The sequence below is a fragment of the Eulemur rufifrons genome, chromosome 23, assembly GCF_041146395.1.
Source record: "Eulemur rufifrons isolate Redbay chromosome 23, OSU_ERuf_1, whole genome shotgun sequence".
NCBI lineage: Eukaryota > Metazoa > Chordata > Mammalia > Primates > Lemuridae > Eulemur > Eulemur rufifrons.
In genome coordinates, this window is record NC_091005.1 from 10,986,141 (window position 1) to 11,009,810 (window position 23,670).

General features: G+C 47.5%; 1 protein-coding gene across 3 annotated transcripts in view; it reads left to right on the forward strand.

Moving 5' to 3' along the window:
- The window catches only part of RANBP10 (RAN binding protein 10), a 58,608-nt gene that overhangs the window by 14,876 nt on the left and 20,062 nt on the right, over nucleotides 1-23,670 (forward strand). For all 3 annotated transcript variants that reach the window (XM_069456560.1, XM_069456558.1, XM_069456559.1), the window contains exon 3: nucleotides 7,090-7,142. In XM_069456560.1, the coding sequence (XP_069312661.1) occupies nucleotides 7,090-7,142 (53 nt within the window). The remainder of the gene's footprint in view (nucleotides 1-7,089; nucleotides 7,143-23,670) is intronic.

Consider the following 23,670-nt stretch of genomic DNA (forward strand, 5'->3'; position numbering starts at 1 on the left):
CTCATGTTGTGGATAAATACCCTGGCTCCTTGGCTATATCCTTCTGTCTGAAAAGAAAGGCCTGGTTAAGAAGTGAGGTGTTGGAAGCTAAGCTGCCTTGTCTATTCCAGTCACCTGCTCGAGGAGTGAGAGCCCCTGTTGCCTCCCTCTCTCCCAGGACGACCAAAGCAGGCTGTATCTGTCAGTGTTGCTAGCATACCCTGGCTCGTTACCAACAAGGAAGTATAATAAATGCCCACCTCTGCTTCTCCTTGGCAGTCTCAAGTAAACACGCATTTATTTTATTTTTTAATTAATTAATTAGTTAATTTTTTAAGAGACAAGCGTTTCGCTATGTTGCCCAGGTTGTTCTTGAACTCCTGGGCTCAAGTAATCCTCCCACCTCAGCCTTCTGAGTAGCTGGGCCTATACCACTGCACTCCAACAGGCATTTGTTTTAGATGTCCCAAGACCCAGGCCTTCAGAAATGGCCGACTTTCCTTTACCAGATTCCGATGCTGGAAGAGGGTCCAGTGCATGAACTAATGGACAGAGTGGGCTTGTACAGTCATCCACCACCAGCCTTCCCCGCACTGTGCCCGGGTGCCCCTTTGTTTGATCCTGTTGAATGGCCTCACCGAGGGCTCTCTGGACTCATGGCAATAGCTGATGAGGCAGGCTCTGAGAGGCCGTGTGACATGCCAGTGGGCACGTGGTGAACTCAGTGATGGAGGTGAGATTTGAATCTGGGATTGTCTGATACATTTGCTCCTTGCAGGTCATGTTTCCTGTTCAGATGTTGGTGCACAGCATAAATGCCAGGGCCAGAGCAGAGCTGGAGAATGCCTGCTACTGACTCTGCCTGAGCACTTTGGCTCCACAGTTTCCAAGTGGGCCTCAGAGACTTGACCTTTCTTTGGTGACTGGTTGTGCTGGGCAGTGTTCTGGGCTTCTCTAGCCCCTCCCCCACCCAGTACGGTCACTGTGTTCTAAAGAGCGCTTGGCTCTCTCCACGTCATTCTATCCCACTGTTCTGTCCCTGTCCAGCCCTGTCATCTTCTACTGGGATGACTTTGGAAGTGTCCAGTTTTGCCTCTTTAATCCATTTTCTAGATACCGGCTTTTTGATCAGCTGCATCCTTTTTAAACCTCTTCTTTGGCTTCCCATTTACCTCCCATGGAGTTCACCCTCCTTAAGCTAGCAAGCTGGCTGTGCATGCACAGCCCCTGTTTCCCCCTCTTTTTAGGTCTCCCCAGACTGTAACCCAGCCACACTAAACTCTTGGTTCCTCGACCACATGACGGGTTTCTTGCCTCTATGCCGTTGTGTGTTCTGCTGCTGCTTCATGGAACACGCTCCTTTTTTCTCTTCTTGTCTCCTTTACCAGGTCTTGGTTCAGCCATCACTTCCTCAGGGAATCCCCCGCTTCAAGTCAGTGTACCCTAATTCTCTGACTTGCCCCTAACTTCATATTAGAACTGTTGGAGGTCAGGGACTGTGTCCAGACCCCCACCCTGGTGTCCCTAGCATGGTACAGGACATGAGATTTTTGTGGAAGGCATAAATGACTGCCAGAGCCTCTATAAAGAGAAATTTATCACACCCATTTTTACTGAATTACTCAATTTTAACAAGGACCCAGCAGCAGTTCCTAAAAACTCATTTTCAAGTGCCTGTAGAAATCAACAGAGGAGAGATAGTGTCAGTGGCTTTCTAATGGCATTCTTCCTGTTCCTTAGATGCACAGGTGTTACAGTTTATATCCAGGAGAACATGTTTGGGTTTGGGGTTTTCATTATGCCCTTTCCTTGTTGTCTCATTCTTGGCAGCCTAAAGGGTATGAAGTGGTATCTTGTTTTGATCTGCATTTCTCTGTTGGTTAGTGATGTTGACCATCTTTCATGTGCTTATTAGCCATGTGTATACCTCCTTTAGAGAAACATCTATTCAAGTACTTTGCCCATTTTAAAATTGGGTTGTTTCTTTGTTGTTAAATTGTAGGAGTTCTTTGTATATCCTGGATATGAACCCTTTATCAGATACATGATTTATAAATATTTTCTCCCCTTTCCTGGGTAGCTTTTTCACTGTGTTGATAGTGTCTTTTGATGTACAAAAGTTTTAATTTTGACAAAGTCTGATTTATCTGGGTTGCCTGAGCTTTCCATGTCATATCCAAGAAATCATTGCCAAATCCAATGTCATGAAGCTTTCCTCCTATGTTTTCTTCTAGGAGTTACAGTTTTAGCTCTTATGATTAGGTCTCTGATCCATTTTGAGTTAATTTTTCTATATAAGGTAAGGTAAGGGACCCACTTCATTTCTTTCGCTTGTGGTTTTCCAGATATCCCAGTGCTCTTTGTTGAAAAACTGTCATTTCCCCATTGAATGGTCTTGGCACCCTTGTCAGAATTGGTTGACTATACATGTGAGGGTGTATTTCTGTGATCTCTATTCCCTTGGTCCACACACGTCTGTTTGTATGCCATTCCTACACTGCTTTGATTACCATAGCTTTGCAGTAAGTTTTGAAATCAGGAAGTGTGAATCTTCCAACTTTATTCTTGTTTTTGAAGATTATTTTGGCTATTCAGTGTCCCTTGAGATTCTATATGGGTTTTTCTATTTCTGCAAAAAACATCATTGGGATTTTGATAGAGATGGCATTGAATCTGTATATCACTTTGGGTAGTATTGACATCTTTTTGATATTAAGTCTGCCAATCCATTAACAGGGAATGTCTTTCCATTTACTTGTGTCTTTCTTTTAGCAACTTCTTTTTTTTTTTTTTGGAGATAGGGTGAGCCACCGTGCCTGGCTTTTTTTTTTTTTTTTGAGACAGAGTCTTGCTCTGTCACCCAGGCCAGAGTGCACTGGCACAATCATAGCTCACTGAATGCAACCTCCAACTCCTGGATTCAAGCAATTCTTCTGCATTAGCCTCCCAAGTAGCTAGGCATACAGGTGCACGCCACCACACCCAACTAATTTTTAATTTTTTGTAGAGATGGAGTCTCACAATGTTGCCCAGACTGGTCTCAGCAACATTTTACAGTTTTCAGTGTGCAGATCTTTTGCCTCCTTGGTTAAGTTTATTTTTATGTATTTTATTCTTTTTGATGTTATTGGAAATGGAATTGTTTTCTCAATTTCCTTTTTGGCTTATTCATTGTTAATGTATAACTACTGAGAGGTGAGAGATAGGGTAACTGTTTTTACCCAACAGGTTATTTTTGTGTGGAATCTTTAGGGTTTTCTATATATAGGATCTTGTCATATGTGAACAGAGATAGTTTTACTTCCTCCTTTCTAACTTGGAGACTTTTTATTTCTTTTTTCTTGTCTCATCACTCTGGCTAGTGCTTCCAATACTATGTTAAATAGAAGTGGTAAAAGCAGGCTGGGCTCCGTGGCTCACGCCTGTAATCCTAGCACTCGGGGAGGCCAAGGCGGGAGGATCGCTTGAGGTTAGGAGTTTGAGACCAGCCTGAGCAAGAGTGAGACCCCGTCTCTATTTAAATTTAAAAAAAAAAGGGGGGGGGTGAAAGCAGCGTCTTTGTCTCTTGTTTCTGATCTTAGAGGAAAGGCTTTCAGTCTTTCACCATTGAGTACGATGTTAACTGTGAGTTTTTCATATGTGGTCTTTATTGTATTGAGGTAGTTTCCTTCTATTCCTAGTTTGTTGAGTGTTACTGAGATGCAATTTAACATGCTATGCAATTCACCCATTTAGAGTGTACAATTCAGTGTTTTTTAACATGTTCACAGTGTCCTTACAGCTCTTTTACTTGCTTTGCTTATCTCAGATTGGTTGGATGATAGTCTTTAAAGTGCATGAAGACTTTCTAGAAGATAGAAAGCTGTATCCTTTTGTAGTTTTAGAACCTTACACTTTTGGAAACAACTTAATGTCACCCAGTGTTTGAGGAGTTGAAGCTTATTCCCCTTGACCTCTAACTCTGTTCTGACCTCATTTGAGTAGGCAGCTTGGTCTCTTATGGGGCTGTTCTCTGTGTCATTGACACCCGGAGGTGGCATGGTGCCTACCATGTGTGGGTGTCGGCTTCTTCTGGCCTCTCTATCCTCAGCTCATCCACTCAAATTCTCAAGTTGAGAAAGCGGTTTGTATAGAGCCCTCGGGCCATCCACTAGTGAGTCCCACACCCCCTGTGAAGCAGAGTCTGTAGAAAGGTATCGAGGGCTGGCTGCTGGAGACAGAGGAGGCTTCTCCTATGGGGAGGCATAAGCAACTGGTGTTTGGAGCACGTACGCTTCCTGGGTGACCCTAGACCACTTAAAGCTAGTACAAACAGGGGAGGTCAAGGGTCACCCGGGAAGAGTTATACCTGGTCACTGCAAGAGTGACCCTTATCTTTGTGTCAGGAAGTCTGTACTGTATGCCGGTGATGGGACCACATGTGTTGGGCACAGGCCCAGGCCCCTCTGAACAGGGTGGGATGAGTGGCTGGTGTCCAAGTCAGGGAAACCCCTGGCTATGTTGCACTTGTGCTAGTTGGATTGGTGCCTGCAGTTGGGATGGTTTGTTTCTTGGTCAGCTAAGGCACTGCGTGGTTGGGGGCAGAGTGAGGCAGAGCTCAGGCAGTGATGATAGCACTGGGGAGTGGGGAAGCTTCACTCACTTGGGGAAGCTTCGCTTACTCGCCTGCCTTCATAGAAGATAATTTTTCCACGGGGTGGGGGTGTGGGGGGTGGCAGAGCTCTATGGCCCAGTCCCTAACAGGTAACAGGCTAAGGGTTGGGGACTGCAGAGCTAAGGCATCAAGGGAATGGAGACCAGCTTTTGGCAGCTTCTACCATGTAAAATCAGGAAGCTGGTTATTTGGGCTGCTATTTTTCTGGGAAAATGTGCAAACTTTAATCTAACGGGAATCCTGCCAGCAGGCTTAGATTGCCTCTCCTGATGGTCCTTGAAGCTAGCCCCTTCTGTCAGGAGGTGGCAGGTGGTTTGTGTGTTTCTGGGAAGGGCTGAGCAGTTCTGTCCAGCTACAGGATGTACTGGTCCACATCTTTGACCTTGAAGGATCCAACTCTGTGTCCCAAATGCTGCTTAAAATAAAACAAAGCAGAAAACTTCCCTTTGAACTGTGGAATTCTGTCTTTGAAGTGCTGTTCGTTTTCCTTTGTTCCTTTCCCTTCTCTTCCCTTTCCCCTAAGTCCTGTGGGCCAAGATGTCAGGGCCATTGGTCTGTGTCTTTTCCTGGCTCCTGCCCAGCATGATGAAAATAGTTGGTTTCAGAGGAAGGTGGGTAGGTCAGAGCCTTCCCTTCCTGCCTGATCCTCTATTTGGGTGGTAGTAGCTACTCCCCAAAATCCAGCCAGAGAAAGGCAAAGTGGCATCTGATACAGGTTAGGGACTGGCAGGGGCAGGGGCACTATGGCATGGGGACCCTGGGAGTTAGGTAACAAGTACCTGGGCGTGTGGAGCATGCCAGGGAGGGAGGAAATAGTCCAAGATGGGGAAATGTAGGTGGCAAGGCTCCTTGCAGATTTAAAGTAGGGGACAATCAGAATATAGATGTATAGCCATTTGGAAATGGGCAAATTAAGGCAACCCCATGTAATTGCTTTTTTTTTAAAAAAAACATTCTCTTGTGGTAAAATATACGTAACATCAAATTCACCATTTTAACCATTTTCAAGTATACAGTTCAATGTGTATTCACATTGTGATGCAACCATAAGGTTTATACCTCAGCCTTCTTAGTTGGTAGTTTGAGTATTCTGAGCACCTCAGCTACCTATTGATGTTCATATGTGGTTAACATCAGGCATCACATGTGGGTTTCTTCCCCTTAGAAGGCGATGGCTTGTTTCTGTTACTTCTTAGTTCTTGGGGAAATACCTATTTCTTTATATGCTACAAACATTTAGACCAGCAGACCCTAATCTTTTGGCACCAGGGACAGTTTTCATGGAAGATAACTTTTCCACAGACCGGGAGTGTGGGGATGGTTTCAGGATGAATCAAGCGCATTACATTTATTGTGCACTTTATTTCTATTATTATTACATTGTAATATATAGTGAAATAATTATACAACTCACCATAGGTTGGGGATCCCTGATTTAGATCAAAGAAAAAGTTCATTTCTTTTTCTGGCTTACTTTCTCATGAGTGTCACTAAGACATGTTTGACAGAGTTGCTGCAGCATGGGCCCCACCTTGATGTGACAGCTTAGTTGCTTAGGAACCTGGATGGGAGGATTGGGGAGTCTACGAGGTCTCCTGCATCACCAACCCCCGGCTTGGCATGGTCTGGGAGGTCAGTGTGAATGTGTTAGGGGAGGGTAATGATGATCATGTATAGGTCCAGCCTGATTGTTTTTTCGATGTCCTGGTCCTTGCTGCAGAGTGGCTTGTCACTGTGGGTTTGACCTTGCATTCATTGCTCTGCCAAGCACTACCTAGGATTTTTTTTTTTTTGAGACAGAGTCTCGCTGTGTTCCCCGGGCTAGAGTGCCGTGGCGTCAGCCTAGCTCACAGCAACCTCAAACTCCCGGGCTCAAGCAATCCTTCTGCCTCAGCCTCCCGAGTAGCTGGGACTACAGGCATGCGCCACCATGCCCGGCTAATTTTTTTTTTCTATATATATAATTTTAGCTGTCCAGATCATTTCTTTCTATTTTTTGTAGAGATGGGGTCTCGCTCTTGCTCAGGCTGGTCTCGAACTCCTGAACTCAAACGATCCGCCCACCTCGGCCTCCCAGAGTGCTAGGATTACAGGCGTGAGCCACCGCGCCCGGCCTACTTTAGGTACTTCTTAGGAAAAGATTCTGCTGCCTTAGCTAGAGCCAGAAGGCCAAGGGACTAGAAGCCATGATTTCGTGATACTTTCCTCCAAAACTGATGCCAGTGGTTCATGGTTACATACACACACTAGCCTCTGTTTCTCCAGCTGCATAAGGCATTAAGATGTGTTTTATTAGAAAATCAAAATGTAAAGTTTCTCTGAGAATCACTAGTATGTTAAAAGAGTCTCTACATTCATTGCTTTTCTCATTTTTCCATCTCTTACTAAGAAATATTTGAGAAGGAAGATGCATAATCATTTGCTAACCAAAAATTTTTGTGTGTGCTTTTTTGAAGGTACATGGGAATAGGACTCTCGGCTCAAGGTGTCAACATGAACAGACTTCCTGGTGAGTCACTGTTTAAGAGAACATTTGTTCTCCTCCCCTGATCCAGTCTGTGATGAGAGTCATGGTAGCAGCTGAAAGGCTGGGGAGAACTTTGTTTGCTGGCCACCTACCTCAAGCCAAGCCATTGGGTGGAGGATCCTGAAAGGTGGCCTTTGGGCTGGGATGGTATAGGCTTCCATTCCAAAAATTAATTGACGAGTGATTGTCAGTCATGGAATTTGAACTGTTTGCAGTCAAAACCAGGTGACCTGAGCTTGCTCCCAGTGGGGATACGCCTCAGTTGCCCTTGCTCTTATTGGCCTTTGCTGACCAGCCTGGGACTCAGGCATGTACTGGGAGGAAGACTGCTGCCAACCCTGGCTCCTATTACTTCACCATGTTAAAGATCAAAGTCTTTAAGTGGCCTTCCACGTGGAACCATGGTTGAGGCAGTTTCTTAATAAATGGGAGGATATGTGTAAGACTTGGGATGACAGCAGCCTCAGATTAGCAGACTGGTCTGGGCCCTACTGATGGTGCTCCTCTGCCAGCCTGGTACACTTTCAGCTGTTTTCTGCCCAGCAGTTCATACCCAGTGCTGGGCTGGGTACAGTTCAGGAGAAGGAAGGCTCCACCATGAGCTCACAGGTTCCAGAAGATGATCCTAAGTCCATTGGTCCCTTGAGTGGCAGAACTGACATGGTGCAAGCTGTCCTGACACCATCATGGAGGCAGGCAGAGTCCTTGTGTTTTTGCCCTGGCCCTCCGCTCTTTGTGCCTATGACACAGAAGGCAAGTGGCTTTCTCCAAAGAGGGAGTAACATTTAAACTGTATATGTATTTTCCAATCTATGTTTAATATCAATCATAGATTTTTCTCTTGTAGACTAATTTCAAATACTTGGAATCTAGCCTTGCTTAGGATTCAACTGTCAGGAATATAATTTTTTTTTTTTTTTTTGCTTTGATCTAAGTGAAAACTGGTCTTCTGTTATTAATGAGAAGGTGTGTGTCATGTTTGACTTCTTTGAGTAGCTTTTGTCTGAGCTGTTTGTTATATGTTTCTGGTCTTCACTCAGTAGATGTGTTTATAGTGTCTATAGCTATGCCTCTTAGTGAACAAGGAAAAATAATTTCCTATCAAGGGTATACTGATTCTTAATCTTTTCCTTGCTCTAAATGTACTCTTTGAACTTTTGCACTGCTTCAGTAGTGGAGAAAAAAGACTTTTATGGACTTAATATATAAAACTACTATAGTCTGTTTTTGGATGGTAGTTTAAGCAACCCTGAACATTGGTTAAATAAATTTTTGTTAATCTTTACAAAAGAAAATTATGCAGCCATAAAATAATGTGGGGGCTCTTTAGGTACCTATTTGGAGTAATCGCTAAGATCTATTGGTAAGTGAAAAATATAAGATATAGAATCGTATATAATATGCTACCAAACGTGCAAAAAAAGAGAAAACAAACATATCTATATTTACGTACACATGTATAGGACATCTTTTTTTTGTTTGTTTGTTTTGTTTTGTTTTGTTTTTCTAAGCCTCTATAATCACATGAAAGGACATCTTGAAAGCTACAGAAAAACGTGTAACGTTGCCTGTTTCTTGGGAAGGGATGGGTAGCTAGAGACAAAACTGAGAAGGAAAAATTTTCACTTTCAAAGCTTTTGAATTTTCTTTCTTGTGAATGTTATCTGTTTTTAAAATACAAATGTAGTTAAAATAAAATAAACAAAACCAAATGCCCCTGCATCAAGAAACCGTCACGTCTGTCTTTCAACACTAATGGAAAAAGGACCCTTTATTAAGCTGATGACCAAGTCTACAATTAATTTTCCTGCAGTATATGAAGAAGTATTGTACCAGAGTATTAAAAGATATGTAAGATTTTATTGATAAATCTGTCCTTTGAAAGGAATATGTTGGCCGGGTGAGATGGCTCACACCTGTAATCCCAGCACCCTGGGAAGCTGAGGAGGGAGGATTGCTTGAGGTCAGGAGTTAGAGACCAGTCTGAGCAAGAGCAAGACCTCATCTCTATGAAAAAATAGAAAAAAAATTAGCCAGGTGTGGTGGCTCATGCCGGTACTCCCAGCTACTCTGGAGGCTGAGGCAGGAGAATAGCCTGAGCCTGGAAGTTTGAAGTTGCAGTGAGCTGCGATTGTGCTATTGCACTCTAGCTGGGGCGACGGTGAGACTCTGTCTGAAAAAATAAAAATAAATAATAGGAATATGTTTTAGGATATGATCATTTTGATGTGAATCATGTAAATGATCCTAATATGATGTTTATTATACAATTAGTGTTTAAAGAGATTCACTTAATTAGCACAAATAGTATGTAGTCTGTTTGCAATTGTTTTTAAAAAATGACATTAAGGCTGGGCGCTGTGGCTCACGCCTGTAATCCTAGCACTCCGGGAGGCCAAGGCGGGAGGATTGCTCGAGGTCAGGAGTTCGAGACCAGCCTGAGCAAGAGCGAGACCCCCATCTCTACTAAAACTAGAAAAAATTAGCCAGTCACCTAAAAATAGAAACAAAAAATTAGCCGGGCGTCGTGGCTCGCTCCTATAGTCCCAGCTACTCGGGAGGCTGAGGCAGGAGGATCGCTTGAGCCCAGGAGTTTGAGGTTGTTGTGAGCTAGGCTGAGACTTTTAGCCCCCCTGGGCTGGTCTGAGGCCAGCTACTGGTAACGTGCTTTGACATTGCTAACATAACATTATAAGAAAATCCATTTTCCTCAATGGTGCATGTCTTTTTGGCAAGAGAAAGGGGCCTGAGCATTCAGTGGGTGTTGCATTCAGTGGGTGTTACATTTGTCTTGGTTTCACTCTGCCTGCCAGCTCCTCAGGGTTTTCCTTCCTGCTGTATCTGATCATCTCCCTGATTATCCTTAAGGTGGAAAGTAGGAATCAGATTGCATTTCGATAGGGTTCTGCCTGGGAAGGATGGGTGCCTCTGCCTTTCCCAGGATACAGGGCTGGCTGAATGTCTGGGCAGATCCAGCGCAGGGCAGATGTGGGGGCTGAGGAGAGAGTACCCCTCTCAGGAGCGATGGTGGGCCTGCCAATGTTCATCCCAGTGCTGAGTTTGCAAGGTCAGAATCCCCCTTTTTTCTTTCTCCACTTTCTGGGATCACTTTTTTACATATTCTGGTGATGAGCATATATTCTCCAAAACTGAAAGCATCATCATTCATAAACACACCCAAAGGTACTTGCATGTATTTCGATGGGGAGGATGATAGCAGCTAAAGCCTTTCTGCCAGCTGCTTCTGATTTCCAAGAGGCCCTTGGTTGAGATGAAGGCTGAAGGCTAATGGGATGGTTTGGGTGTGTGGTTGGTGGGAGGGGATCAGTGGCGGTGGCCTAGGCTGGGTCCAGATTTTGAGACTTTGGTGGTTTTATATGAGGTGTTTGAGGGTTGGTATATCTCCAGGCTTGCTGGACATCAGTTGGGGCTTCAGCTGTCTGCAGTCAGTGTTGTGTTTATCCCCATTTGCTCAAAAGGTCTTTGTGAGCACTCACATCCCCCTCTGAGATAAGCGTGTGTGCAAGTAGGTGGCATACGCACTCTTGCTTCCTGTGTTTGGTCGTCATCTGTAGGTGTGTGTGGAACCGTTTTGTATGGATGCTTGACCAACTTTCCTACTTACTGGATATTTGTGTTTGTCTGGAGGAGTTTGCCATTTTGTCCAGTGCTTTCGGATATCTCTGTGCAAAATACTTGTTTTTGCTTCTGGTACTATTTATGAGGGGTGTTAATGTTTTAATACAGTTGGCGCTGTGGCCATTAACTACAGGCGTGGACATGGACTGTTAGCCTGGCTGGCTTCAGCCTTCCCCTAGGGAACTGGACCAGAGCCTGGCTAAAAGGATCTAAGTGGCTGAGGGTTCCCAGGACAGGGCAGTGGGGACAATACTGAGCTTCTTCCTTTTCCTGTCTTCACAAACCCACTAGAACTGGACAGCAGGGAGTGGGCCTTCCTGGACTACCACTGCACAGCCCTGGACGGCCAGGTGGCTATGCGCTCGCCTTGGCTTCTTTGCAAGGACATGGGTCTTACCATGCCTGTTATAATGTGATGCAGTCCTGCCGGCCTTGAGTAGGCATCTAGCAGTCTGGGCTATGTTGTGTTGGTGGAAAGGAGGTTTGTAAACATGTTCTAACATGTACATAAGAGCAGCTGTGCATGTCTTACAGTCTCAGCTTGGATTTACATTAATTTTTATCATCCCTTTTTCTTGCCTGCTATATTTGTTTCTTGTGATTTGTGGGCTCCCTATCACAGTGTTTAGTATGTTGGTAGCTGCCCTCTTGCCTCCAAAGAAGAAAATTTAAGATGGAAAAATGAACACAGCCCTTGGTTTTTCAACTGCTTTTGTTTTTTTTCTTTTGTGCGTTGAAGAAATTGTCTATGAAGTGGGTTTTTTTTAAATATATATGTATCTATTAATATGTTTACATACACACATATATATAATTTATTTTTTGTATTGTGACTCAGATATGAAGTGGTTTTCTTTTTCGTCATGTGGCAGCTCTGCCTGCCTGAATGTCTGTCACAGCCACCTTGAGCACCTCTTCTCCAGCATACACACTCTCTCCTCATGTTCTGTCTTGCAAGAGTATTGAGCATGTCGTTGCGGACAGCCCCTCCTGCTTTTTATACTGCTGTAGTCACCATACCCACAGAGTGACCCACTGGGCTGTTTAAAGAAATGGGGAGCAGCAGTGGGTGGACAGCAAGGCTTAGCAACGGTAACCACTGAGTACATGGAGAACACACGCCTCCTCAGGGATGAGGGTCTGCTCTGAGTTGAGAAGGCAGCCTGTCTTTTGCAGGCTCTTTCATTCTAGGCAGTCTGGTCCCCGGTGGATGGCAAGGGCCCGTTTGTGCTCTCGTCTGCAGGTCACCTGGAGCTAGGTGTATGGACTCTGCATGGCACGGAGGGAAGACGGGGAGGTGGTGTTTAGTCCTCTCTGAGCAGGAGCTGCTGGATGACCAGATGCTAGCGAGGAGCCCCAGGCAAGCGTAAGAACTGAGACCCGAGGGATGCACCAAGCCCTCCGGCTAGGTATGGGAGTAAAGTGCCCAGGAGTCATCCCTCCTCAGGTCCTGGCAGCCAGCCTGGATTGCTGGATGGGCACAGGTGTCAGGCTGCTGCTTCAGCATTGTTTCTAAGCAGTGGAAGGCAACCCTCTCTCATCCTAGAAGAGGCCACTAGAATGAAAAGGATCAGCCTTGATCCTGGGCCAAGGGAGCCCAGGGGTTGGTGCTTTGGGGTGACTCTTCAGTGTTGCAGGGAAACTCTTGTCAGTGAAGGTCTTGTCTCCTTAGAGGTCTGTCTTTCCTGGGCAGGGCACTGGTTGGGAACAGCAGCATTAGCAGCTCTGCGATGGTTCCCTGTGCTGCCGAGCTCCTGGAAAACTGTCTCGAAGCAGCTCTTTTCTCCATGGAGAACTGTTCTTTGGCACTGTCACAGCCTTGAGTGGCAGAGAATCTTTCTTGCCACCCAGGCACTTCGCTTCTGTTGGGGCCACTGGTGACCAGGTGTCCCTGTGTTCCAGCCTCTGTCTGTGCTGGATGCTTTATGGACAATATCTCATTTCATTATAACCATAACAGCCCTGTTGGTTTATTGTGTACCTACTATGTGTCGGGCCCTGAGCCCAGCACAGAGTACACAGACACAGTTCCTGTCCCTGTGGAGAGACAGATACTTTTTTTTTTTTTTTTTTGGAGACAGAGTCTCACTTTGTTGCCCAGGCTAGAGTGAGTGCCATGGCGTCTGCCTAGCTCACAGCAACCTCAAACTCCTGAGCTCAAGGGATCCTCCTGTCTCAGCCTCCTGAGTAGTTGGGACTACAGGCATGCACCACCATGCCCGGCTAATTTTTTCTATATATATATTTTTAGCTGTCCATATAATTTCTTTCTATTTTTAGTAGAGATGGGGTCTCGCTCTTGCTCAGGCTGGTCTCGAACTCCTGAGCTCAAACGATCCGCCCACCTCGGCCTCCCAGAGTGCTAGGATTACAGGCGTGAGCCACCGCGCCTGGCCGAGAGACAGATACTTATTAATAGATAACCCTGTGGTGGTCTCTTTGCATTTTGGTCAGTGCCATGAAGGGATAGCACAGGGTGCCATGAGAGTGTGCTAGCCTCAGGCCTTCCTGAAGAAGTGGCATTCAGACTGGGATCTGAAGGATAAGGAGGAATCAGGTCAGGAGTGGTAGGGTAACAAGGAGTGGGAGAAGGGCAGTTGGGGTAAAGGCGGTTGCGGAGAAAGGAAGAAGGTTCTAGGCAAAGTGAGAAGCACGTGGGAAGGAGGTGGAAAAGAGCTGGGTGCTGAGGAAGTGGATACAGGTCAGTGAGGCTGGTCCAGGTTTCCAGAAGGGCCCAGTGAGGGATGTGGGTTGCCCTGGGTGTTATGGGTAGCTTCTGAGGTGTTTAAGCAGGGCGTCACCTGCCCGTATTGGCTTGTAGAGCACAGGTTGGAAGGGCAGGAGCAGGTGCAAAGAGGCCAGTTAAGAGACTGTCTCAGAAGTCCAGAAGAGCGTGGGAGTAGCTTAGATCAGAGAGATGGCGACGATAGGATGGCATGACAAGCCCTCTGGGAGGTAATTCAGCTGGATTTGGTATCTTGAGAGTAGTGGATGACTGTGCTGGTGGTGTGCCTTTAGAATGTTGCTAATAATTTGTTTCAAGAGTGCTTTTTGCCAAGCTCAGTGGCTCATGCCTGTAATCCTAGCACTTTGGGAGGCCGAGGTGGGAGGATCCCTTGAGCCTAGGAGTTTGAGGCTGCAGTGAGCTGTGATTGTAGCAGTGCACTCCAGCCTGGGTGACAGTGTGAGACCCTGTCTTTAAAAAAAAAAAAAGAATGCTTGTGTTTATCATATGGCATGGCAATGGCCTTTTTTGATTGATTTATTTCTTGTGGGGGTGGTAGAGGCAGGACTCATCTCCCTTGAGGGACCCAGAATACTCGTGTGGCGTATGAGTGGGAGCTATGCTTTGCCAGACCCTGAGAGAACAGTGAAAGGGCAGCTGATGGTCCCTCCAGGTGGGAGTATGCAAGTCACTCCGCTGATTCCACTCTGCCCTTGAGCTGGCCATACCTCCTCAAGAAACCTCAGTTGTTTGCTTAAGGTCCAGCAGACAGTGAACCCGCTTGCCCCAAACTGAGGTTATTTTCCTGCAAAAACCAGATCCTCATGCATTCCCTATCTCTGCTGACAGCCACTGTCCATCCTGGCCCCCAAGTGGGACTCCTCAGAGTAATCTCACACCCTCCCTCTCTCTCCAGCATGCTTCTGCCACTCACCAAACATCTCTTTAATCTGTCTGCCCTTCTCCATCTGTGCTGTCTTTGCCTCTCCTCTGGCTGTGCCCGTGGCCTCCTGATTGATCCCGCTACCTCGGGCTTCTGCTCCCCGCTCTGTGTACCCTGTGCCTGCTGGTTCTGGGCCTCTGGCTCCTGTGCTCGAGGACACAGGCTCCTGCTCACCCTCATCTTCCGCCACCTCTTCCTTCCGCACATGCTGTGCACCTTTTCAGGCCCTTCCTCCTTGATGCTCCCTGCAACCTTGCCTGACCCCTTCATCGCTGACCGTATCTCTGTGATGACACTTGCCACCTTGCCTGTGTGACTCCTTCATGTTTACCCAGCTGTGTCCTTACTGGGTTGTGAGCTCCTTGGGACCACATCTTTTTATCAACATTCCCCCAGGGTGAGCACAATGCCTGGCTTCATGCACTTGGGCTTTGGGAGGAGGTTGTTCCTGCATTTTGTTGTGCTTTTCCTCAACGTGATAGGCAACTGTGGTTCTGGAACCAGTCTTGTGTCAGCTCTGTAGCTGGCCTTCAGCTTGGAGATGCCTTCATTTGGAGCTCAGCCTCACCATACTGCCCTGACCATTGTGGCTCTGATTGTGTGTAGGGGCTCTGCCACCACCTTCTACCGTAGGAGTGATTGTTTCCTTTTCTTTTTGTTTTCTTTTTTGAGACAGGATCTCACTCTGTCGCCCGGGCTAGAGTACGGTGGCATCATCATAGCTCACTGCAGCCTCAGACTCCAGGGCTCAAGCGATCCTCTTGCCTCAGCCTCCCAAGTAGCTGGGACTACAGGCATGTGCCACCATGCATGGCTAATTTTTCTAATTTTTGTAGAGACGGGGTTCTTGCTCTTTCTCAGGCTGGTGTTCCCTTTTCTGTATGTCAGGGTTCAGCGTCAGTGCATCAGCTAGGCTCACATTTGGTCATGTGGGGAAGCAGAGGTCGAGGGCTCTGGTCAGCTTGTGGAACAGACCATGGACTCTGGAGACATAGTGTCTACATTTGCATCCTGGCAGCTGGGTTACCTGGAGTAAGTTACTTAACCACTCTGTGGCTCAGTTTCCCCATCTGTAAATAGAAGTATACTAGTACCTAATTCATATATAGGATGGTTATGAGGATTAAATGAGTTAATTCCTATAAAGTGTTTAGACTAGTACCTGACATGAAAAAGGGGTACATAAATATTAGCTATTCTTATTATTGGGAAAGGATATTTTTTTTCTACCTGAGGAAAGAAGTACGTAGACATTTAAAATTCTTTTATGGGCTGGGTGCGGTGGCTCATGCCTGTAATCCTAGCACTCTGGGAGGCTGAGGAGGGAGAATGGCTGGAGGTCAGGAGTTCAAGACTAGCCTGAGCAAGAGTGAGACCCTGTCTCTGCCAAAAATAGAAAAAATTAGCTGGATATAGTGGTACGCACCTGTAGTCCCAGCTACTTGGGAGGCTGAGGCAGGAGGCTTGCTTGAGCCCAAGAGTTTGAGGTTGCTGTGAGCTATGAAGATGTCACTGTACTCTAGCCAGGGTGACAAAACAAGACTCTGTTTCAAAAAAAAAGTTCTTTTATGAATGTTTATGTATCAGAGTGGAGTTAGCTATAATCAAAAGTACCTTTTCTCTCAAGTGCTTGTATCTTCTGTGTTTTAATAGACATGTTCAGTACATTTGGAGTTGAATTACAGAAGAAGATAGCAGGGCGATTAAAGTCAGGATGTTGGTGTTTTGAGTGTTTTTTTGTAGGTTGTACTGACTCAGCAAAGACATTTTGCCTCTAGAGCTGTCAAGGCAGAAGGCAGGCACTCTGGGGTCTCACTTGGACCCTGGGGTAGATGATGACATAAAGTGCTTCTCCAGTGAGGCTGAGGTGCTCAGACTTTCCTGGGGAGTATGTAGGCATGTCTTAGCTTGCACGGTCAGAGGTTTCTGTTGGAAGATGTGGAAGTTTTGATGTTTACCTTTCGCAAGGTGTTTTTTGGCCTCCTTAAGGGTGAAACTAAGGAGCAGGTGTGGCCCCAAAATAAGAACGTCAGAACCCTTGGCTAAATGAGTCAAAAGCAGGTCAGGGCCGGGCGCAGTGGCTCACGCCTGTAATCCTAGCACTCTGGGAGGCCGAGGCGGGTGGATCTCTCGAGGTCAGGAGTTCGAGACCAGCCTGAGCAAGAGTGAGACCCCGTCTCTACTAAAAATAGAAAGACATTATATGGACAACTAAAAATCTATATAGAAAAAATTAGCCGGGCATAGTGGCGCATGCCTGTAGTCCCAGCTACTCGGGAGGCTGAGGCAATAGGATCGCTTAAGCCGAGGAGTCTGAGGTTGCTGTGAGCTAAGCTGACGCCACGGCACTCACTCTAGCCTGGTCAACAAAGTGAGACTCTGTCTCAACAACAACAACAAAAAAAAGCAGGTCAGGATGATCTACAGGCAGGTGAGTACACCTGCAGCCCCACCCTTGCATTGGTGAGCTGGCAGGGAAGGGCAGGGGTTGAGATCCTGGACTGGGGAAGTAGAGTGAGAAAGCCAGGGCTGTGGATGGAGAGTAGGGTTTGGGCTTCTCCCAAGCCCGGGTGCTTTGGCTGGGTTGGGGAAAGACTAATCTTGCTTCTGTGTCTTGTGCCTCAGGCAGAGCCAGGCACTCAGACTGTTGATAGGAGGCCCAGCTGCATCAGAGCTGGGTAGCTGATATCTTCCTCCTCCCATTTCTGGGGAGGAGGCAGCTGTTCGCTTGGTGTGCCATACATTACCTTGGTTACTACAACCCCTCAAAACAGCATCAGGCCCCTTGAGGCATACTTTCCTGGACTCCAGCTATTGGAATGGCTGGAAGAACCATAGCCAGGGATTGGGGATGGGGATACACTTTCGGAAGCAGGGGGTGCCCGGCAACCAGGCCCTGGCCTGGGGTTGGTGGGGAGAGGAGAGGGGGTGTGTGTATGGAGGGTGGGGGCTGTCTGCTTTCCTTCCACAAGATGGTCATGATCAAATGAGCATCCTTTCCTCTCACTAGAGGTTACCTTACCAAGCCTTCTCTGAGTGGGCTGTTGGGAGTACTGGCATAGCAGGAAGCTGCTTCTACTGGATAGAACACATTCTGCAAACAGCTGATAATTCACATCTGCATGTGCCATGCAAGAGCAACCGCTGATAGAAGAGATCAGGGCAGAACACCAGGGGTATGTGTCTGGTAGAGGCCAGTCCCTGCCCATGTGGCAAGCACTGAAAATAAATAACAGGGTGTTTGAGATCCTTCCTCTTTATTCTCCTAAGAGTGCAGCATATGCAGTGAAAGGTGTCTACTTAGAGCAAATACCTGTAGCAGGTGGCTTTATGCAGTGGCTATCCAAGAGAATATTGGCATGTAGATGGGTTTCCAGTAGTCTATTTGTCTGTACCTGCCAAACAGGCACTGCTTCTGTCCCCGTGCTTATAGGCTGAGACCTGTATTGTGCACAGCTGATGAGCCCCCGTCGTGCCCACCATTAACCACCATCTCTCTCCAGAGCATCTTTCATGCCAAGACCTATAATCCTTCACGGGGGTCTGCCATAGGGCTGCTTGGTCCCTGTGTGTGGGAAGCCATGCTTCTCTTCAGCTGGGTGAGTCGAGCCATCAGGGCCCTGCTGGGCTTCTTGATGTTCCTCCTCCTGATCCCAGTGGAGCACCTGGGAATAGGCCTCAGTTCCCCTGGTGTGATTCCAGGCACTGTATAAGCCAGTGCCTGACTGAGGCTGGTAGAAGGATGGAGCGCACTAGTTGTCACCCTGTAATTCAAGCCTGTAGCATGCCTCCAGGCAACACTGCCCGGAAAAGGGATCAGCCAGGAGAGTCTCTGAAGCCGCTGGAGCAGCTGCCCAGACCAGGGTTGTGGGAGGAGAGCTGGGGCTGTGTGCCTGGTGCTGCCCAGCCCCTCTGCCTTTCTCATGCTAACCTTTCTCTGTCTGAGATGCCCTTGGGGAATGACCTGGATGTGAGTGGAGGGATACATGCCCAGAGTCCTTATAGCTCTGAGTGGCAGTGGGTTCTTTAGGGCAGACCAGAACAGTGGGTGGGTCAGCAATTGGGCCCCAGGGCTGGGTAGCTGGGGAAAGCCCCTGGTGGGTCGCGTGATGGTTAATGGTGTCAGTGCTGCAGGACCCACTGTGGTCCCTACTGAGGAGCTCATTTCATGTAAGAGGCCCTCTGCTTCCCTGCCGTTCCTCCCTAGGTTAACAGTGCCCTTGGCCTTATGGCCAGCCACGCCTGTCTTCCTTTTCCGTGGGCTTCGCTGACCCACAGGACACTAGGCAGCCTTTTGAAGTAAGGCTATTCAGTCAGACCTGGAAATGATTATTCCTGGGCATGGGATTCCTTATCTTTAGGATCCTATTTTCTTCTTTCAAATACTAGTTCTCCCCTCTGTTTCACAGAGGTAAAAATTCTAGACTTAACACTGTGTTTTTCAGGGCAAGTTAAAGCCTTTTAGATAAGAGGTTTCATCGACAGCAGTAGAGCCAGTTCTGAAACCTGAGTTTGTCCGTCTCTGAAAACAGATTCTCAAGTGTCCTCTGATGAGGCTGGGTCCACATCAGGGTAGAGCAGAGGCGAGACTAGAAACGTTCAGCCGCTTACCTTCCTAGTGCTAGGCAGAGAGGATCTGTATCCAGAGACCCTGGAAACACTGCAATACATGTCCGGGGACTCTTTGTGCGTGCCCATCTTTCAGGATCTGAGGATGTATGCAGAGTCACAGAGGTCACCTATCCACTGACTTTCCCCAGAGGATCGAAAGGATCTCAGAGAGAAACAAGCGAAAGCCAAACCCAACCCTAGAAGAGAGACCCCACATCCTGTAGGCTAATGGGTAGTGCTGCCCCTTTATTTAGCTTGGTTCAGCCTGGACCCAGGTTGTTCTGTGGGGGCCCAAGGTGTTGGTGGGTAGCCTTTCTAGGCGCACTAGATGCCATCAGACCCATGTCCTATTCAGACCCAGCTAGACCCATCCTGGTACCTCTGTCTGGGCCTCTCCTGGCCATCATCAATCTTTCTTTTGGGTGGGGAGAGTATAATCTGTGGAAAGCCCCTTTCTGTGCAGTGCTAGCTACATTGTCCCTCACCCCGTGCATGGTTTCAAACTGACACTAGGGCTCTATTTTAGTGGAGGGCCTAGGTGCCAGCAGGAAGACATGCCCCACCTGGTGTCAGCTCCTGGTGTCATTAGTACCTGCAGAGGCAGCCTTTTCTCCTCCCTGCTTTTCCGTGGCTTCCATGCTGAGCTACCATGAAGAGAAGACCCGTGCCCAGAGCACTGCCTGCCTCTCCAGCTGCCAGAAGTCTTAGGGTTGCATTGATCCTATTTCTTGGTTCAAAAATTTCAAAAGCTCGGGGTAAGAGCCATGGGAGTACCATGACAGTGTTCTCTGATGCCACCCCACAGCATTTGCTAAATGAAAAAATCTCCTTTGTGTTCCCATTATCTATGGTCAGGCTGCTCCAGGCAGTGGGTCCTGTCAGGCTTTTCAGGACAGGTGAGGTTATAGGGAAAGCATCTGTCTGCTGGCTTTCTGAGGAGTGATGGCTCTGCGTGAGTGACCACCCTCGGGGAGCAGCCTCACCATGATGCGCTGCCCAGAGCACATGGGCTCTCTCCTCAGCAGCCCCCAGGCTCGGGAAACACCCTGGTCATACCAGCCTAGCACCTTGCCCTCCACAGCCAGTCTCGAGAGTGGCATTCTGAGAGCCACTGGGCATGGCTGTTGAACTCTGCCAAGTGCCGCAAAGGTCAGATGGACTTCCCAGGAAACTAGAGACAAGCAAGAGTGGAGCAGGTCTGGGGCTGCCTGCTGTGGATGGGCTCCTTGGGAGAAGTGGATAGGCACCAGCCCCACCCCTGCCCACTCTCTCAGGGAAGGAGGGAGCAGGAAATTAGAAGTGCCCAGGGTTGACCACTAAGCTGGTGTTTGAGATGGTGAAGGAATCTCGCCGGTGGGTGTCTCCTGTGGACTCATGTCCCCCCGCCCCCCACATTCTCATTTAATCCTCTCACCATCCCTGAAAGAAAAGTTCAGCTGAGGGAACTCAGGGGCTAAGAAGTGACAGCAGTGATAATCAAACGCAAGTCTCTCTGACCCAAAGTCGAGCGATGACTGGGACCCATTTTTTGGGGAGAAGTGACTGGTTTGGTGGCCAGTGCTTGGGCTAGCTTTGTGTGTAAGGCACGGGCTTCCCCCTGTGTGCTGGTCCGCCTTGGGCTGGGACCAGAACCTAGTGGACAGGCACAGCATGAGCCCCTGCCAGGGTTCCCGGCTAATGCGCTGATGACGTGGGAGGCTTCCCTTTTGACAGGAGGAGCCCTCTCCATTCCTAGCTGCCCTGGGCCTAAGGCGCTAGATGTGTCCTGGCAGGTGGGAGTGGTGTGGGTGGGCTTCTGGAGCGATCATGCTAGAGTCCCTGGCACCCCATGGGGAGTCGCCCAACTGTAGGGCACTGTAAGCAAGGATGGCATCTGGGAGTGCCAAGGTGATGAACCATTTCCTCAGCCACCCTCACACTTCTGTGACTGTGACTTTCCGTCTGAGTGATGATGCAGGGGAAGTGGGTGGTGCCAAAGTCTCTAAACTGGGCACCTGGGGCGTCCTGGCCCCAGTGTGGCTTGGCTTCTCCTTGCATCACTGGCATCTGATAAGTGCCTGACGTGGCTGGGAATAGGCTGTTTTATGTAGGCGCCAGCCTGGCGGGCCGTCACTTCTTCCTGGGAGTGACAAGCCTTATTATCCTTGGAGAGGGAAGAATGTTGAGTTGGGTGGCATTCTTTGTCAGAGCGTTGTCCCCATTGTGTAGCCCCAGTCATCCTTCTGACCCAGAGCCAGCTGGACATGACTCCGTGCAGGGCCTGACCCAGGCAGCTGTGTCCACATGTTCTTTTCCGGCCCTCACATCCCACTACCTTCTGAGACAGCTGTCTGGCCTTACCATGAAGGTGACAACACTGATTTCCAGGCACATCTGCAGCCTCACACCAGATCCACCTAGAGCCGGGTGCCTGCCCATACCACTGGGGTCCATGTTTAGAAAATTGCTGACTTTGGCTTCAGGGCAGGAGTGGGGAAGGGGATGTCTGAAGTGGAGAGTGGTGGGGTTGGAGGGAGGCTCACGCAGGCATAGCTGCTGGACCCTCTTCATGGGAAGGGTGGCTCACAGTGCCAGGTGACCAGGTTGGGGGCCACCTCAGGAAGGAGGAGGTTAACTTCACCATTGTGGGTATCTGCTTGGTGCTCACCTGGGTGTCCTCAGAAGAAAGAAGTGAGCTTCTGAGAGTGTTATCCATAAGACCACAGGCCTTCACTTAGCCTCTCAGTGCCTCAGTTTCTCAGCCCTCACGTGGGGTTTACTATACCTGCCAGTGGGCTGGAGTCTTAGAACGTTTCTTACAAGTGGACATCTAGAGCCCTTTGACGACAGTATCTGATCCCTCCCCCATCATTTTGTACAGAAGGGAACTCGGGTCTAAGGAGATGAGTAGGCTCTCATTAATTATATGGTGGCAAGCGGGTGGTGTCTGTCGTTTCCACAGGATGGGAAGGTAGCACCGTGGCCATAAGCCACGCTGCTGCAGCAGCCACTGTTACTAAATGAGGTTTGTAACATTCTGCTTTTAGCCCTAAACTGCCTTTTGCACACGTACTTATATACACATATTTAGATATGAGGTACACATCTCATATATACACACAGGCTCTTAATTGTGTTTGGAAAAAATATTGGCCATAAGATGATAGCTTCAATGGAAGGTACATTGCAGGGCTGTGATTTTCTTGGAAACACTTTTAACTTCATAGCACTTGCAAGAACAGGAACCGGGGGGCTGAGGTGTGGCTTCACAGCACTGATAATTCCAGATGCTCAATAGCTTCTTCTGTAGCCACAGAGAGTACCATCTTAATTTCCTGTTGTTGCTGTAGCAATAGTAGTGACTTGGAATAATCTTCTTACAGTTCTAGAGAACAGAAGTTCTAAAGTCAAGGTGTTTACAGGGCTGCATTCTTCCTGAAGGCTCTAGGAAGGAATCCATTTCCTTCCATTTTCTGGCTTCTAGAGGCTGCCTGTGTTCCTTGACTCCTGGCCCCTTCCTCCATCTTTCAAAGCCCCCAGTGTAGCATCTGCCATTTTATGAGGACCCTTGTGATTGCATTGGGCCCATCTGGATAATACAGCATAATCTTCCCATTTCAAGAGCTTTAACTTAATCAATTCTGCAAAATCCTTTTTACCACGAAAGGTGACATAGTCGCAGGTGGTGGGGATTAGGCTGAGGACATCTTTGGCATGCCATACTCATCCTACCACAGGTACTATATGCATTTTCTTCCTTTGGACAAATCCATATAAATTGATAAATCATTTGGGAATTGAAAGCATAGGAAAACATCTCTTTTCCAGCCAGACTGAGATGATGGTGAATCCCGAATTAACTCTAAATAAATTTTTGTTTTTTATTGAGCTCTTTGGTTTTTTAAATTAAAAATCCATATTTATAGCCAGAGTTAAAAATCTAAAAATTCTATGCTAGTTTTGTCAAAATAATTACATAGTTTATTTTTGAAGAAAAGTATTTAAAATCCTTAAATTTTTTATTTTAAGCCTTTGAAAATTTAAGCATCTGTTGTTTTGGTAATGGTTATGAACTCCCGTACACAGAGACAAAAATATCTCCCAAATATCCTTGAGTCACTGACTAAGTAGGAATGGTTCTTCCTGGTGATTTCATGAGCTTTGATAAGTGGCCAGATTATTGTTAGGTTTTCCAGAGTATCTACTGCTCCGGTCTGAGAAAGTGAAAAAAGAAAATTTTTCAGATTTTGTCTAACACCTCCTGGACAGGTAAAATCTGCACAAAAGATCTGTCACACAGTATCATCCTTATGTGAGAAAAGAGGTAGGTTGGCGGCTGGGACTGGTTACCAGTGGGACACAAATACATACGTGAGTGTGCACCCACCTGTCTCACCTCTTAGACTCCTACATGCTGTGCACTAGGGTCATGAGATCGTGTGGCCCTTGCCTCAAGGAGCTCGTAGTCTTTGGGAGAAGGGGCAGGGACAGTGCCAGCAATAGTGACTGCTGATGGAAGAGGCTCAGGAGGCACCAGGCATTGCACCATGGATATGGGCAGTGTTCTAGGAAAGCCCAAAGAATGTCATGGGAGACTTCAAGGGGCAGGTATG